This window comes from Nothoprocta perdicaria, unplaced genomic scaffold (genome assembly GCF_003342845.1).
Source record: "Nothoprocta perdicaria isolate Ctin4 unplaced genomic scaffold, notPer1 scaffold_134, whole genome shotgun sequence".
In the NCBI taxonomy this organism is placed as follows: domain Eukaryota; kingdom Metazoa; phylum Chordata; class Aves; order Tinamiformes; family Tinamidae; genus Nothoprocta; species Nothoprocta perdicaria.
In genome coordinates this window covers 862,863-877,226 of record NW_020454472.1, presented here as the reverse complement: position 1 = coordinate 877,226, position 14,364 = coordinate 862,863, and the positions used below count along the sequence as shown (strand labels likewise).

General features: G+C 39.5%; 1 protein-coding gene across 2 annotated transcripts in view; it reads left to right on the top strand.

The window, feature by feature from the left end:
- The window catches only part of STAU2 (staufen double-stranded RNA binding protein 2), a 140,146-nt gene extending 126,387 nt beyond the window's left edge, over positions 1 to 13,759 (top strand). For both annotated transcript variants that reach the window (XM_026033836.1, XM_026033835.1), the window contains 2 exons: positions 11,731 to 11,819; positions 12,675 to 13,759. In XM_026033836.1, coding sequence (XP_025889621.1) covers positions 11,731 to 11,819; positions 12,675 to 12,768 — 183 coding nt within the window. In that variant the 3' untranslated portion in view covers positions 12,769 to 13,759. The remainder of the gene's footprint in view (positions 1 to 11,730; positions 11,820 to 12,674) is intronic.
- The last annotated feature ends 605 nt before the right edge of the window (positions 13,760 to 14,364 follow it).

Genomic DNA, 14,364 nt, shown 5'->3' with positions numbered 1-14,364 from the left:
AAAGACAAACTTTGAGGTGCCTGGGAGGAATTCTCACACCTGAGACAGGTAGAAAGTTGAGCTCCAAGCTTAAGTCTTCACTCCTGTACTAAAGAGCAAGATGAAAGGGCGCCGATTTGGCAATATCTTCCAGGCTTTTCAGATAATGTCAAGCTCCTCTGATGCAAATGATAGGTTGGAATTTATACATCTAATGCAAAATGAAAAAAAAAAGAAAAACATCTGGGGGAGAAGTCCTCTTTTTGCAAATTAACTTTGCAGTCGCCCTTTTCCATCACACTAGCCGCACACTACTCTTCCCCCAAAAGTTGTTTGATTTTGCAGTTCACCTCTAATTCCGAACGCTGAGAGCTGGAGCTGCCGGACGCTACATGCTAGTAAGGAATGTATAGGAGCTTAACAGCAGGAGCGACAGACCCAGGTTAAAAATTCAGTGACCAGGAACAAATATGCCCTTTATTTCATCTTCCAGCTAAAATCCTGGATACAGTTTATTGGCTTTAAACTTTTCTCATTTAGTAGAAAGCTCTAAGCTTAGTGTTTCTTCTTAGAAACAGCCACTTTAAGTAGGACATACATGGCACTATAAATTAAGCTAGCACAGAAGTAATCTTTGTTTGAAAGACTTGGAATTATTTGACAGTTAACTATTAAAATGTATCGAAAATACCTGGAATTCTCTCTTAAGAAGTAAATACCTATTTCTGTTTAAAATGATAAAATTAAATTTATACCAAAAGTGGTCAAAATATAGTACTTGATGATCTTAAAATCGGGAGCTAAGTACGTTTGAAAAGCATTGAGCTGAAGTGGTTCTCCACAGGTTATATAGCAGATTAGTGGCAGAGTTAAGTCTTTTAAATGAAACAGATTTTTTATTCTACGTAAAATTGCAAGGTTTCAAGTATTTTCAATCACTTTGAAATGATCTGAAAACCTCTTGAAATCTTTTCATGCAGAAGAACAAGCAACTATGAACCTACCAGCCCAGCATAGTCATTAGCCCAGTGGTTATGTAGGTATGGCCCTTTTCTGTGATATTGGGACTGGAGAGTCTACTCCCCTGAAAGGGTTTGTTCCTGGTTTTAGYGTTTTTCTGAATTTTTAAAGACTTTTGGCCAGCTCTCTGCTTGTGACTCTTGTTCAATGTCTTGACCAGCTCGTCATGTGTCCTCCTCAACAGATACACGCYAATCACCTCTGCAAGTCCTGCAGCATCTTCATTATACTTACCATGTATTCTTTTTCTCCAAATTTGGGTCTTGACATAAAAAAAGCTGGAATGAAGGATATGGTGTTATGCATACCCAAGTGAAGGCAGAGAGCCAACAAAATACTGTTGTAATTACAAGTGAACATTCTTGTATCATAAAACTGTAAAGAAAAAACTATAAATCAGAACTGGCCTGGTGGTCCCTGGCAGCAAAGTGCAGGAGATTTGAGCTCATTCCCTGAGCTCGCCAAGACTGGGATCCTTGCGGAGACAGCAGGCTCATTCCAAGGGAAGGGCATTCCTCGTGTCTCCTGAGTGATGTTCATGAAGCCCTGATTTTGGTGGGAGTCAGATCCAGCCCTGCAGGCGTAACAGTCTGAAAAGTGCTGGCCACAGTGGAAATTAAAGCCAGTTGAGATCCGAAGGAATGTTATCTTCAAATATTCCCTGCATGCAGTTAGGAGCCCGCCACGACAGTGTCCAGATACCGTGTTTGATCATTTATTGTGGGACTTGAGTATGTGAAATTATCCTTAATTCAGGCACCTAGTTTCTTGTTTCCATATGCTCACTCATGATACCAAACTGTTCTAAGATCTTTCCTATGGGCATTAGAAAATTGGATTTAACTAGTACTATCCAAAATGTCTCCGCTGAAGTTCTTGTCACTCATAAACCTCAAACTTCATTTTCAAATATAAATGGCTTTTTCTTCTGTCCTGGAATATTTTTTCCTTTTTTTTTCTTTTTGTTGTCTCATGATCATAGACCTCTTTAAAAATCATTGATCTGTCTGGATATTTTAGCAGTTTCCAAAATAAATAAATAAGTAGCAGGAGGGCAGGAGAGAATTAAAGTTGTTAAATTGGGCAGTTTTCTAGAAACTTTTAACACAAGCTGTGTGTGTGTGKGGGGGTATTTCCTGCCTCTGAAAGATGTGGTCTGGGCTGGGCCCACATTTGCAAACAGTTGTGGAGGGAAAAAAAAGAGAAAAAAGAAAAGATGATCTGCTGTTGTTTAAAGCAAAAATAAAAATAAAAAATATCTGGAAGTATACAAGTGATTACAGCAAAATAAGCCCAAAATTGACAGCTGCACAAACAGCACTTGTCCAGCAGCAGTAGTCAGGCACTGTGAACACCCAGTTTCCCATCAAGTTAATAAGAATTTATAATTGTTRGCACATTTGTGGCCTCTTCTGGAGTGGTACCACAGTTTTGTCTGCTAGCCTGATTACGGAGGAGGCAAGAGACATGGGATAGAAATTCAGAGACCCATTTTGCTGGGTGCATTTTCTCCCCAGCACTCTGAGAGCAGGACGGAGCAGTTTCCAGGATCGGCCCCTCCACTGGTTTGAGAGCTGCAGTTCTGAAAGGTGAGCGGCTCTTTCTTCAAAAGACTCCACTCAACTCTCATAAACCACCCCAAAAGATGAAGCAAGTCTGTACCACACAGGCCGTGCGCAGCACATGGAGGGATTGAGTTAGTAATGTCCCTGATAATTGTGGATATCTCATTGTAGGAGTCAGTTTTTATTTAAATTTCTTAATAGGAGTGTACACATCTGTCTTTATACCCAGCAGCTTTTCTGGCCCACAAGAAGTCCTCTGTGAGTTTCCCCAACTGAGCTCAGTGGGATCTCTGTCAGCTGCAAGATTTATGTCATCTTTTTCAGTCCTGAGAACTGTTCCTTAAGCTTTTCACATCTGGATTTAATTGGAAAGACATTAAAAGACATTAAGYGTGCTGGAAAAGCATATTTTAGAGAAGATCTTTATAGACACTTCCATTAAAGGAGCTGATGGTTATAGGTTCAAATGGGATGAGGACAAGCCATCAACAGTTAGCAAGGACAAATTTATATTACAAACTGCTTCATAAGAGGAGTCCATCCTGCAGCTCCTGGGCCTAACTCTGATCTCACTTACATCAACTTTGATTAAGAGAAAAACACCAGTTAAGGCTGTATAAAAATTGTGTGAGATGAGAATCAAAACCTTTTTGTCTGTGTTTTGGAAGCACTTGGATTTCAACAGTAAATTTCTCAAATTACATGCAATATACACTAAATATAACACTTCTGGCTGTCAGTCTAGATCAGAAACGCCGCTGTACATACATGCACTCTATAAAATGAGACTTGTAGAATGAAGAGGGCAGTTGGCCATTAGAGCCTTCAGGGTGGGAATATCCTTTGCAGAATGGCGGGGTCCAAGCCACAAGAGCAGAGCTGCACAGAAGCAGAGACACACAGTAATTTAGTAAGTGGGCTTCATTAGACACTTTGTAATGCAAGAATCTACAGCCCAAAACGGCCTCTTTGTTCAAGCTGTAACGTGCTGCTCAAATAATCCGATGGGCAGTCATTTGCATTGAGTGTAATTTGTTGCTTTGGTTTTCAAATTGAAATTTCTAGTCATGTTTAGTCTGACACACACTTAAAATCTAAGATAATGGTCTTGGCATGAGAAAGGAAACAWTTTTTGTTGTTCTTCTTTTAAAATTACTAGGAACAAGGCAGCTGGTATTTAGGAAATTGCTCCCATTTCTAAAGCGTCGTCTTTAGATATAGTAACTGGTCAAACTTTTAAGTAAAGAATAAATACAAATCTAGATGTAAAATATTGTAAAGAGAAGGCTCCTTAGAACATTTCAACAGAAGAAATGATTTTTTTAGAAGCTCTCACCAGCCCTGTGCTTTTAAGAGTGGTTCTTTTTCTCCTCTGGTTCCTGAAAAGCACTTACTAGTAATGGGAAGGTTATAATTTGCTGGCTGGTTGCAACCGGAATGAGAGACTTGAATTAAAATCAGAGCTGCAGTGTCGACTGTGGTTTTATTCTCTATCATTAAATGCKATTTCCTATTCAGAATCTCCCACTGTCTATGTAAGGCTGTGATGAAATGCTTGTAATCTAGTAAAACTCTGCTTGGAAGCTGTTTCTTTTGTTGCTTGACCTCGGGCCAGTCATCTATGTGCTTGTGCATCGTCTTTGCTTCAGTTTCACCCTCCTTAAAAACAGGAATAATAAAGCTGCCTCTGCTCCTTAGTGCCATTTTGCCTCATGAAGAAGATATTTGCAAGTAGAAAGGCAAAATAGTGAGTGTGTTTTACAGTTTCAGTTTATTGCACATGGAGAAATAAGCATGTTCCTGAGTGATATTTGATGGGTTGAATTTCATTGTATGCRAGTTTTGGGGTGGATCTTCTCTGCAGATTCTTAAAAATATTTTCATACGTTCGTTTTTGACCACTCTGCGTTGACAGTTACCTATCAAAGGTCTTAAGTTGCAGAGAAAATGTGTAAATCTTGTTGTGTTACAACTTGGTTTAGATTGAATTGTTTTGTTAAAATAGCTTTGGCCACATCTACACTTCCATGGGTCAGGGCCACTCCCTGACCTTGGGGTTAAATGGCACGTTTTTTGTTTCCTTTAGGTACTGTTAGCAACATAGCGAAAGCTGTGCCAAAGTGATGTTAAAAACAGCACGTGAAGGCCACACTAATGAAGAGGATTAGCTGCTGCAGCCTGTTTTAGAAATGATCCCCAAATCTGACACAGCTAAGTGAATGCACAAATAGGTAGTGGTGGTGAATCTGATATGTCAAAATGCTTGCAAATAAATCATTAACTCAACTAAAATGTTCTGAGAACACAGCTGACAAGGATATTTTCCAGCCATCAGTGATGAAAGAGGCAGTGAATCATGGCCTTTCTTCCCTGCTGGTGCAGGGTTTTGCCTGAGGATACATATTCTGCTGTGTTCAGTTTTCATTTTAAAGTCACATTTCTTAAAATTTCCTATAATCTGCAGCTTCTCACCCCGGTGCCGTCCAGATTGTATGATTTAAACTTCTGCCAACCTATCCAACTATTAGCCATCTAAATGTGATCATTTGGCAGTCTCCAGTTAATGAAAGCTCCTATATTACTTAGATGGCTACATCCTTCTGAGAGTCAGTGCGTGAATAGCTTTTGGCTGGGAATACAAAATTGGAAGAAAGATTAATTTAAATTAATTTAGACCTCTTCTTAGATGGCCTTGCTTTTTCCAAGGAATGACTAGTGTTTATTAGCATGGTAAGAGCATCTCAAGAAGCAAGTTAGAACAGACAAGCTCCCCAAACTATCTCACCTCAAATGATCACTCAGCTGCTTCTTGAGCTTTAAGCTAGTGCCTCACCATCCATTACTTCTGAATTACTGTCTAGTCACAAGAATGAATATCAGGTTTCTAGTGTGGTTATTCGTGTGCCAAAATAAGCCAGTGCCAAACCGATCCTCTGTCCTGGTGACTCAGTTAGTCCTGTTGCTTAAATAGACTGTTGAAAGAGAAAATCTACAGAAATAAAATTGTGTTGCATAGAGTCTTTCCCTACCTTTTGGATCAGCGAGCGATGTGGGGGAATTCAGATTGCAAATATGTGTGTCCAAGAAAACTACATGACAGAAGGTGACGTGCATCCTGCTGTTGATAGAAACTCTGCTTAACATATTGGAAAAATTGATCGAGAACAGCTAATCCGTGCTTTAGGATCACCCCAAGGAAGCTGGCAAGCTCAGGCTCTACGTGGATGATGTGTCATGTAAATGCTGGCGCATCAGCTGCCCGGGGGTAGCATTAGTAGCTGGGCCTATTTCGGAGGTGTTTGAAGCTATGTCCATGAATCACCGTTCTTTGTTCAAAGATACTGGACTCCTTCTCTTGACAGGTTCAATCAGTATCCTTAATTCTCGTGCCTATCAGGTGACTCTGCCCTGGTGCGGGGATTAATCAGTTTGGAAAATACTACTTCCATGTAAACTACATGAGTTAATCAGATTATAGCGCTGTGGTTTTTACGCGTAGCATAAACTGTGTGAGCAAAGGGCTTAAAGTCATTTAATTAAGGTTTACATTGTGCAGTGTGAAAAGCCCTTCTGAAATTTAATTTTTAAACAGATGTTAACACTGCTTCACATGAAATCTAATCAACTGGGGAGAATGGCACATTGTGAGGAGAGTGGCAAAAACTCCTAGAAAAAGTTATTGGTTGTGATATAGTAAGTTCACTTGTAACAGAAGCTGTGGGGAAAAGGGATTTCTTCACAATACCCATTACCTTGTTTTTTTTTTTTTTTTTAAGTTTATATCTTGCCAACGTGGTAAATCCTGGAGGGTTAAGTACTTAGGCTAGGGAGTAAGAATCTTAGCTATTTTGTGTGAATATGTATATATCACACAAGCAAATATATGTTGCTTTTGTGCATTTGTGTATGCTTGCAGCTTTGGGTGTGGACAAAATAAGGCCAGGTAGAGGCTTGGTCAAAAATGTCTTCATCAAGGGAAAGCAAAAAAAATCAACAAGAACAGTAATTTTAATACATATAATTTTAAATCGTTGCTCAGCTTCAGGACAGTAAGTCCTCCAGCTCACCTCTACAGCTGTGATATGGTTGGGGGTTTTTCAATAGCCTTTAAATACGAAATTTAAGTCCACACATTAAAAAGTCATGAAGCGAGTCTCATTAGTGTTGCAGACAGCYCTGCCTCAGCGTCATTGCACCGAGGCCTCAACTGCCTGGGCAAGTGGAGGAACCTCTGCCTTAGCCCCGAGAGCAGATGGACACAGGGTGCCTCTATATCCACCGTCGCTGTGGGCAGAAGTCTGAGCTGAGCTTCCAGTTTCCCTTGTACATTCACTGTTGTATAGGCTGGGAAGGGAAAGGACAGGGTGTAGGTGTTCCTGGCATTTTAAGTTGACCTGCYGGTGTTCTGCCAGGCCTAAACTCAGACACGGCCTGAGCCTGGTTCACATGTGGCATGTGACAACAGGCAGGATGGTTACAGGGAGCCATTTGACTCTGCAAATTCAACCTTGAACTCGGACCTAGCCGCTGAAGACAGTAAGTTCCTTCCCTGCATGACCCAATTCTTAAAACAGTTTTGCCCCAATGCTATTCCTGACCATATTTTTATGTCTTCAGGAAACACTGGTTATGGCCAAAGTGGATAAATATGTTTTTATGTACTTAAGAAACTGAAGTTTAGAGACATCTCACCAGTGAATTAACAGTGTCAAGCAGTGTATTTATTAGGATTGTTTTAGATCTCTCTAGTAAAGTCAACTGAAAGGACCACAGAGAACTACAAAGTTTTATTATTTTCAGTTTCGTGGAATAATCTGAAATGGGATAAAGATTTAAGAGGGAAAACACAAACCGCATACTGTGCTAAAACAAATGTGAGACCTTTATCATGAGTCTGTGAGCATAAATGTGCATGGGCTAGTGTAGTGCCTGGCTGCTGTTCTTRCTAAAAGAATGATCTAATGTTACTAGACTGCCATTACAAGATGCTTAATCCCCAGAGTGGGAAACAGGAAGAATATTCGCAAGTTTCAATGATATTTACTAATTGCTAATTGACTTGAGGAAAGCTAAAAAAATGACTGGAAACATCCATCCCCATTCTCATACACACACATACTAAGAATGGAAATGGCAGCCAAGACAAACAGCTAGCAGTGCGGTGCATCCTGTTGGCATCGTATTTTTGGCACTGCTGTAGTTACATAGAAAACAAGTGATACAAGAAATGTGTAAGGACATCTGTTCTGTAACCTATGGGGCTTCACTCACAAAACAGTTGTAAAATCTTCTGGGGGAGAGAAATATTTCTCTCTATCTGTGCAGATGCTCTATTGTAAGAAAAATATCAATGGAAGGAAGTGTTGAGCCTTTAAAAGAGGAAATTGTTCACCAGATTCACTGTCAAATGTTCCATTCTTTCCTTTCCTTTTCATTTAACCTAAGTTGTCTGCCATTCATGAGTTATATTTAAGCCAAGTGGTCTAAATCTGCTGGGACCAATAGAACTGAAACATGGATTAAATTAGCCCTGTGTCTCCTTGTAACTCTTCTTCACTGCGCTTCTGCACTGCTTGGGCTCTGTGTCACTGCTGACTATTCAAGTCACAACCTCTTAGCTACCAGCTTCCTTCCTAAACCTAGGATTTTCATATCTGCTTAGGGGCATGAAGGGGTGGGGAGAAGCATTAAGTACATCTATTAAGGTCCAAAATATTGTTTATTTAGGAGCTTCTCCCAGCTTCTCTGATCCCTCCAAACACAAGCAAGCTATAGGAGAACCAGGAGAAAGAAAAACAGGAACTTTTAAGATAATGTAAGCCCCTGCCTTTCATCTCTGGCTCTTCAGTCTTGTGTAGTTAAGCAGCATTTTAAAAAGGAAAGAAGCTTTTCCAGAATCAAATGTTGTTGTAAAAAGTCATGAAATAGGATGTTAGGCTTCTCCCCAGACATCGTATGGGGAAGGGACATGTTTCCATGCAAAAGAAATCATATGAAGTATTAATATGAGACGTCARTGTATAACAAGCATTAGGATTTGAAACTTGTGATGACATAAAACAGTGGCTATCATTACAGACCTTACCATTACAGATCTTCATTTTCTGTATTTCCTCTGCAAATTCGGTATTTGCATCCTTGACATCAACATAGTGATGATACATGCTTACATGCAAGTAACCAAACCAGTGGTAAGTAACAAATGTACTCACATCCAGAGGAATTCTGTAAAGGAATTAAGAAGTTTGGGTTGGTTCAATTCCTCTGCTGATTTTCTGGGGATTTTAGCAACCACTGACCAAGATCAGACTGCTCTGCACATCATATGATCAAAGTGTGATCTAATCTTGACTGAAGTATTTCTTGGCACTTCTTGCTACTTATTGTGATGAGGATCTCATTGTGCTAGCCACCGAACAGATAAATAACTTGAACAAATAGTTCTTGGGCAAAACRTTTATAATTCACATATCGGATGAGGAAGCTAGATGTGGATAGAGAAAAAAGAAAATAAGATGGGTTCAAGAAACAGACAAGTAGCAATAAAGCTCCGTAATAGTAGCAGATGTCTCAGCTTCCTTTTCTCTTTACAGCCCTACCTGGTTCATAGACAGCTTTACATAAAAAAAAAAAAAAAAAAAAAAAAAAAAAAGAGAGAGAGAGAGAGATCATCATTTCACCAACATTTATCAGGAAAAACCAACAAGAGAAGAAAGGAGAATATAAGCAGACAATGCATGTGTTCTTGTCAGCGACATAGCTGCAAGTTAAGAGAAGATTAGTGGGATGTGTCCCTAAATACTATGAACAAGAACAGAACACCTATTTTAGGCAATCAGCCTAGGCTTTAAGGTGCTTAAAACTTTGGTGCCTCACTTCAGTAGGATGTGAGTGTCTCAAGTGGTCTGAAAATAAATCATCCAGGAATAAAGGACGTGGGAATGCAGCTCATACCTGCCCTGCTTGGCTGTCTACCTCTATCCCCTGTGCCCGTTAAGCCAGCCTAAAATGTATATATACTCATACATATTTTAATTTGGCAGTGTATTTTTTTCAGATAAATCGATTCTCTGACCTGTTTACCAGCTAGAYCTGACAAACAGTTGTGCTGACTCAGCTAAGGGAGCATGATGTTGTGGGCAGACATAGGATCAAACAGCATGAGAGCAGTAAGAATGAAATTAGCCTGGAAACAACATACTTTGGAACCACAGCCTAGGAGTCTAGACTCTGTCTAAGGGCAGTAGCTGGATGTCTCCAAAAGGTGATCAAGAAAACCTGAGCTCTGCGGTGGGGAAGCTTAGAGAGAGGGAAGGAGGCAGGAATGGTGGCAGTAGCACCAGCCCTCTGTCCTCCTTGCCCTGTCTTGGCTCAGAACTGGACGTTAGATGTTCCTAATCCAGAGTGTGGCATCTTATTGAGCAGAATCATCATCACCCATGTTACAACGGTGGAGACTTCATGAACCTGCTCTTTATTTCTAGCTAGAATTAATTCTGGCTACTTTTACGCCATAGCCAAGCATGGGACCAGGTGAAAGACAGCAAGGTAGCCTATCTCTCTAACCCCATACACGGAAAAAAAAAAAAAAAGGAAAAAAGAAAGATTTGGCAGTGGGAATTTTGAGATGATGTCAGTGGATGGCAAGAAGAAGCAAGCAGATAGCAATAGAGCTATCAGATACAGATACACGAAGCCGAGAAGACATGGCCAAAGGAAAGGGAACAGGTAAATAATAATGATAGACTGAGCTTTAGCAAGACATTTTAACAAATGTTTAGCTTTACCTTTGTTTGCTAGGGCAAAACCTCACAGACTAGAAAGAYTCCCCCTTAGTTGATTATGGATGGAGGTGCCTTTTGAAGCTTTAGAAACTCATCATTGCTATAGACAAATCTGGGATACATGGCCTTGTAGTCCAGGACAGCCTAGCAATTCTCGTGCTGTTATTCATCTTGCCAAAATACACATTGTCTAATAATATTTAAGTTGTATAAACATACCTTTCAAGAAAAGGAGCTGTTGAGAGAATCCAGACAAAGCATTACTATGAAAGCAAATCTACTACTTCACTGCAATGGCAGCTCCTGTTATGGACAGTGTCCATGTTGCCCAAGATGAATGGGAAATGGAGATAGAAATTGTCTTGTCTTTTTGTCTTGTCAAGTAAAAAGAGAGCAACTCCCACATTTCTAAAAGGTACTTGTTGTTCTGACCRTGAAAAGCAATGCTGTAAGACCTGAGCTCAATTCCAGTGTATGTGATGTTACTTTCTATGATAATGCCAAAGAAAAAGTACTTTTTCTCTTTTCTTCTGTGATGAGTCCTGAGGGCAAGTGACTAAATAGAGCGATTGAATAGAAATGTCTGGTTTTCAGTTTAGTTTTGCATTTCACCTCTAAGACAGAGATGGCCTCTACTGTTTTAATGTGCTGGRTGTGTTTTTGAAGGGAGGCACATAGTATCCCTAAGTTTCTTAATCAACCTTTGCTAAATTGTGAAAAAYCATTTGTCTTTTGCCAAAGCAGTTAGGGGAGGCAAGGACAATTTGCTTTATGGAAATAAAGCAGGTTTAGTGAAGGAGAGAGAGAAGCTGATCAATAAAGAACATGATTATGCAGAAAAAAAAAAATCTAAGCTGTAAAATCGATCATTTTTGGGTTGTTGCTCTATAATCAATTGGTTTTGACCCACCCTGTTTAGCACACTTGAATGAGCTGTGTATAAGATACCAGTCTATTGCACTCTTTGAGTCTAGTCTTGGGCTCTTGGTACTGTCCTACTGACCCTTTTCTTGCAACTCACAACTCTTGCAGTCATGCAGAAGACAGGAATCCTTCCGTAAGTGCTCCAAGAAGCAAAGCCTCCAGGAAAGGCTAGAGAGACTTTGCAGGATCYTAAAAAGTCTATCATATTGTTCTTCACCTAGGTAATGCAGCTTTCATTAACACAAATGGAAGTCATTCACATGCCCAGGAAGATGAAGATATCCTCAAGCCTGTGCACAAACTCAGCTGGGCACTCTCATGCAGCTTCTTTATTTGCACTGCAGTCTGAATGGCCTCAAAAGACATTAAATGATTTAAAAGTAGAATGCTCGCCTTCCTTCACTTGGTGTTAGTATTGTTTCCTTAGTGGGGTTTTTGACAGCTCATTTTTATTTTAGGCAGCATTAAGTGCCTTGAAACAGTTTTCAGAACAAGGACTGGATCCAGTGGAAGGGGCTATGAAAGTTGAAAATGGATCACTTGAAAAGTAAGTACCTTTTAAATTCTCTACCTTTTAATGCCTGTGTGGCATGGTAGATAAGAAATGTTAATTAGGAGCTTAGCTGCCCTTTTAAACCTGTGCAGAAAAAGATTTCTTTTGGTATTTGCATATTTCTTTTCCCAATTTGAGAGCATAAACAGGATTTCAGGTTTAGCTTTACTGGTAATACTTGGTAATGAACTATCAAGCAGTCAGTCCTCCTATGGAAATCCTAAAGGAAGGGATTTTCTTTTTATTTTATGGATTCTGTGTAAGTAGCATAACATGATTTTTGTCAAATGTGCTACAGCACATGATATCGCCTGTAAATAAGATAGTTATCTGCCAGTAAGTCCTTGTGTCTTTAAGATGAATTTTACCCTAGAGAATGTAGAAGTCAGATAAAATTTCTGACACTTCTTAAAAACCCATATCTGGAATATTAGTTTTAAGTAGTAGACAATAGACCCAAGTTTCACACTGGATTTTCAGTTATTTAAAAAAAGCAGGATTGTCTGTAGAATCCAGTATAGATTTTTTTCGAGTTGTTAGTCTCCTTAAGTAAAAAGGTGGCCTTCTCTTTCTAAGTAGTTTAGGAAGTAATAAGAGGAAAAAAGACCATAAGTGGCATTTGGAATTTTTGATAGATATATTGTGCTTTTTTGTAAACTTAATTTAATCAGAAACATTTTTCCGCATGATCTCATCAGGATAGTATTTGAACATAAATATTGTTATTTCACTTTAAAATGTTACCTTGCGTCGTGACCTTTGAATCTCGTGCGCTATCTGCTAATAAACATGTCTTAGAGATGTGCAACCCTGGACCTTACCCCTCTTGTTGATGTATTAATCTTTCAGGCAAGTCAAGCATCTGGGAGAGAAAGCAGACAATAAACAGACTAACTCAGGCACCATTGCTCAGGACTGCAAGGATTCAAAGGCTGTCGTCTAGGAGCTTCCCAGCGCCCACGGCTGCCACTGCATCCTTATAAACCTGTCAACACGCAATAGGGTGTATGTGTACAAGGAAATGAATGACTAATACCATTATTGGAGTCTTATGTGAAGACAACACTATTCTAACACAAGAGATAGTATACATGGTACTGTTTATGCAACTGTGGAAAAAAATAGAATTGAACATTTCCCTTAGAGCTTGAGATCAGAGTGTAACTCAATTGCCGAAGGCAGAAGAAATCTGATCGTGTTACTGGAGGTCAAAATAACAACTAATTAACAAAAGGTGTTAGATAGAAAAAAAAAAAAAAAGGGAAATTTTAAAATTGATTAATACTGAAGCAAACAAGTCAGCATTGGTTCAGTTATACATTTTTTTCGTAGTGTAGCTTAAGTTCAGCTTACTGTTTTTTAAATAATGCTTGAATATTTTAAAAATAACCAATGACAGTGCTGTGAGAATTGTAGTTGTTGTCTTCATATATAGTCATACAGCTTCTCTTTTTATGCAGACATTATGCATTCTTCATTCTATATGAATATGTATGACTTTAAGATGCAGTACTCAGAGTTGTATGCAAACAGAAGTTAAAATCATGACAAGTATTTGCTTAACATGAACAGATGTTAGTTATGATCGTTCTCAATATACTCCAGGAAAAGCAGATATGGTATTTGGTTTTCCTTGCCATAATCAATTAAAGAGGCGTCTTGCCTCCGAGCAACATTTTTCCCTTCAATTCTGCTCTCTGTTGTGTGAAGCACATCTACACTCCATTCTGTGTGTTGTATCAACCCACCGTTTGCATCAACTGAGGGTTTTTAATCTCTGCATTTTGACCAAGGGCAGAAGACAGTATTGCAGTGTTACCTAGCCAAGGAAGGGAAACTCTTGATGTAGAGATGGTTCCACTGTAAAGGGAGTAGCGGCAGAGATAAGACGTGTGGCTGTGCTCTGTACCAGCATATTTCATTCAAATGTGTGGCCAAATGCAGTAAAACCACATCAGTTCATGTGTATGATGACAGTGTTGTCTCTTTCTTTATCACTCACAGGTAGACAGTGCAGAGAATGAACTGAAAGAAAAAAAATAATTACAAACTAATGCATGTCTGGCCCAAGTGCCAAAATCAGGGTTCTTCCTATCTTTCTCTGTGCCTCCRCCTTGTGCAAACTTGCTATGTTAAAGCAGTCATACTGACATTTATGTTATTTATTTGTCTGAAATACGAGTATTTTTTTAAGCCTTATGCAACAAACACGTAAGGCACCTGCCAACTGCACAGCAGTCACGACAACATTGCACAAGATTGTAGAAGCATGTAAACCAGGGATCACAACCCAGGTGACTCACTCAGGAAAACAGAGCAAGAGCAATGTGAGCAAATGGTGCAAGATACAGGGGAATTGATTCACCTCTCTGAAAGACTTTCAGGGTAACATCTATCAGGCTTTTACAGGGTAAGTGGTTGCTAAAAATTTGAAGTCCCTTTTCTCAGGGATATGATTCACTCTCCTCCTAACAGATTAAGGGCCTTTGTGTGCAGAGCTTGCAGTTTATCTAGGGTCTGATTCTGTGGCATGTAAAAC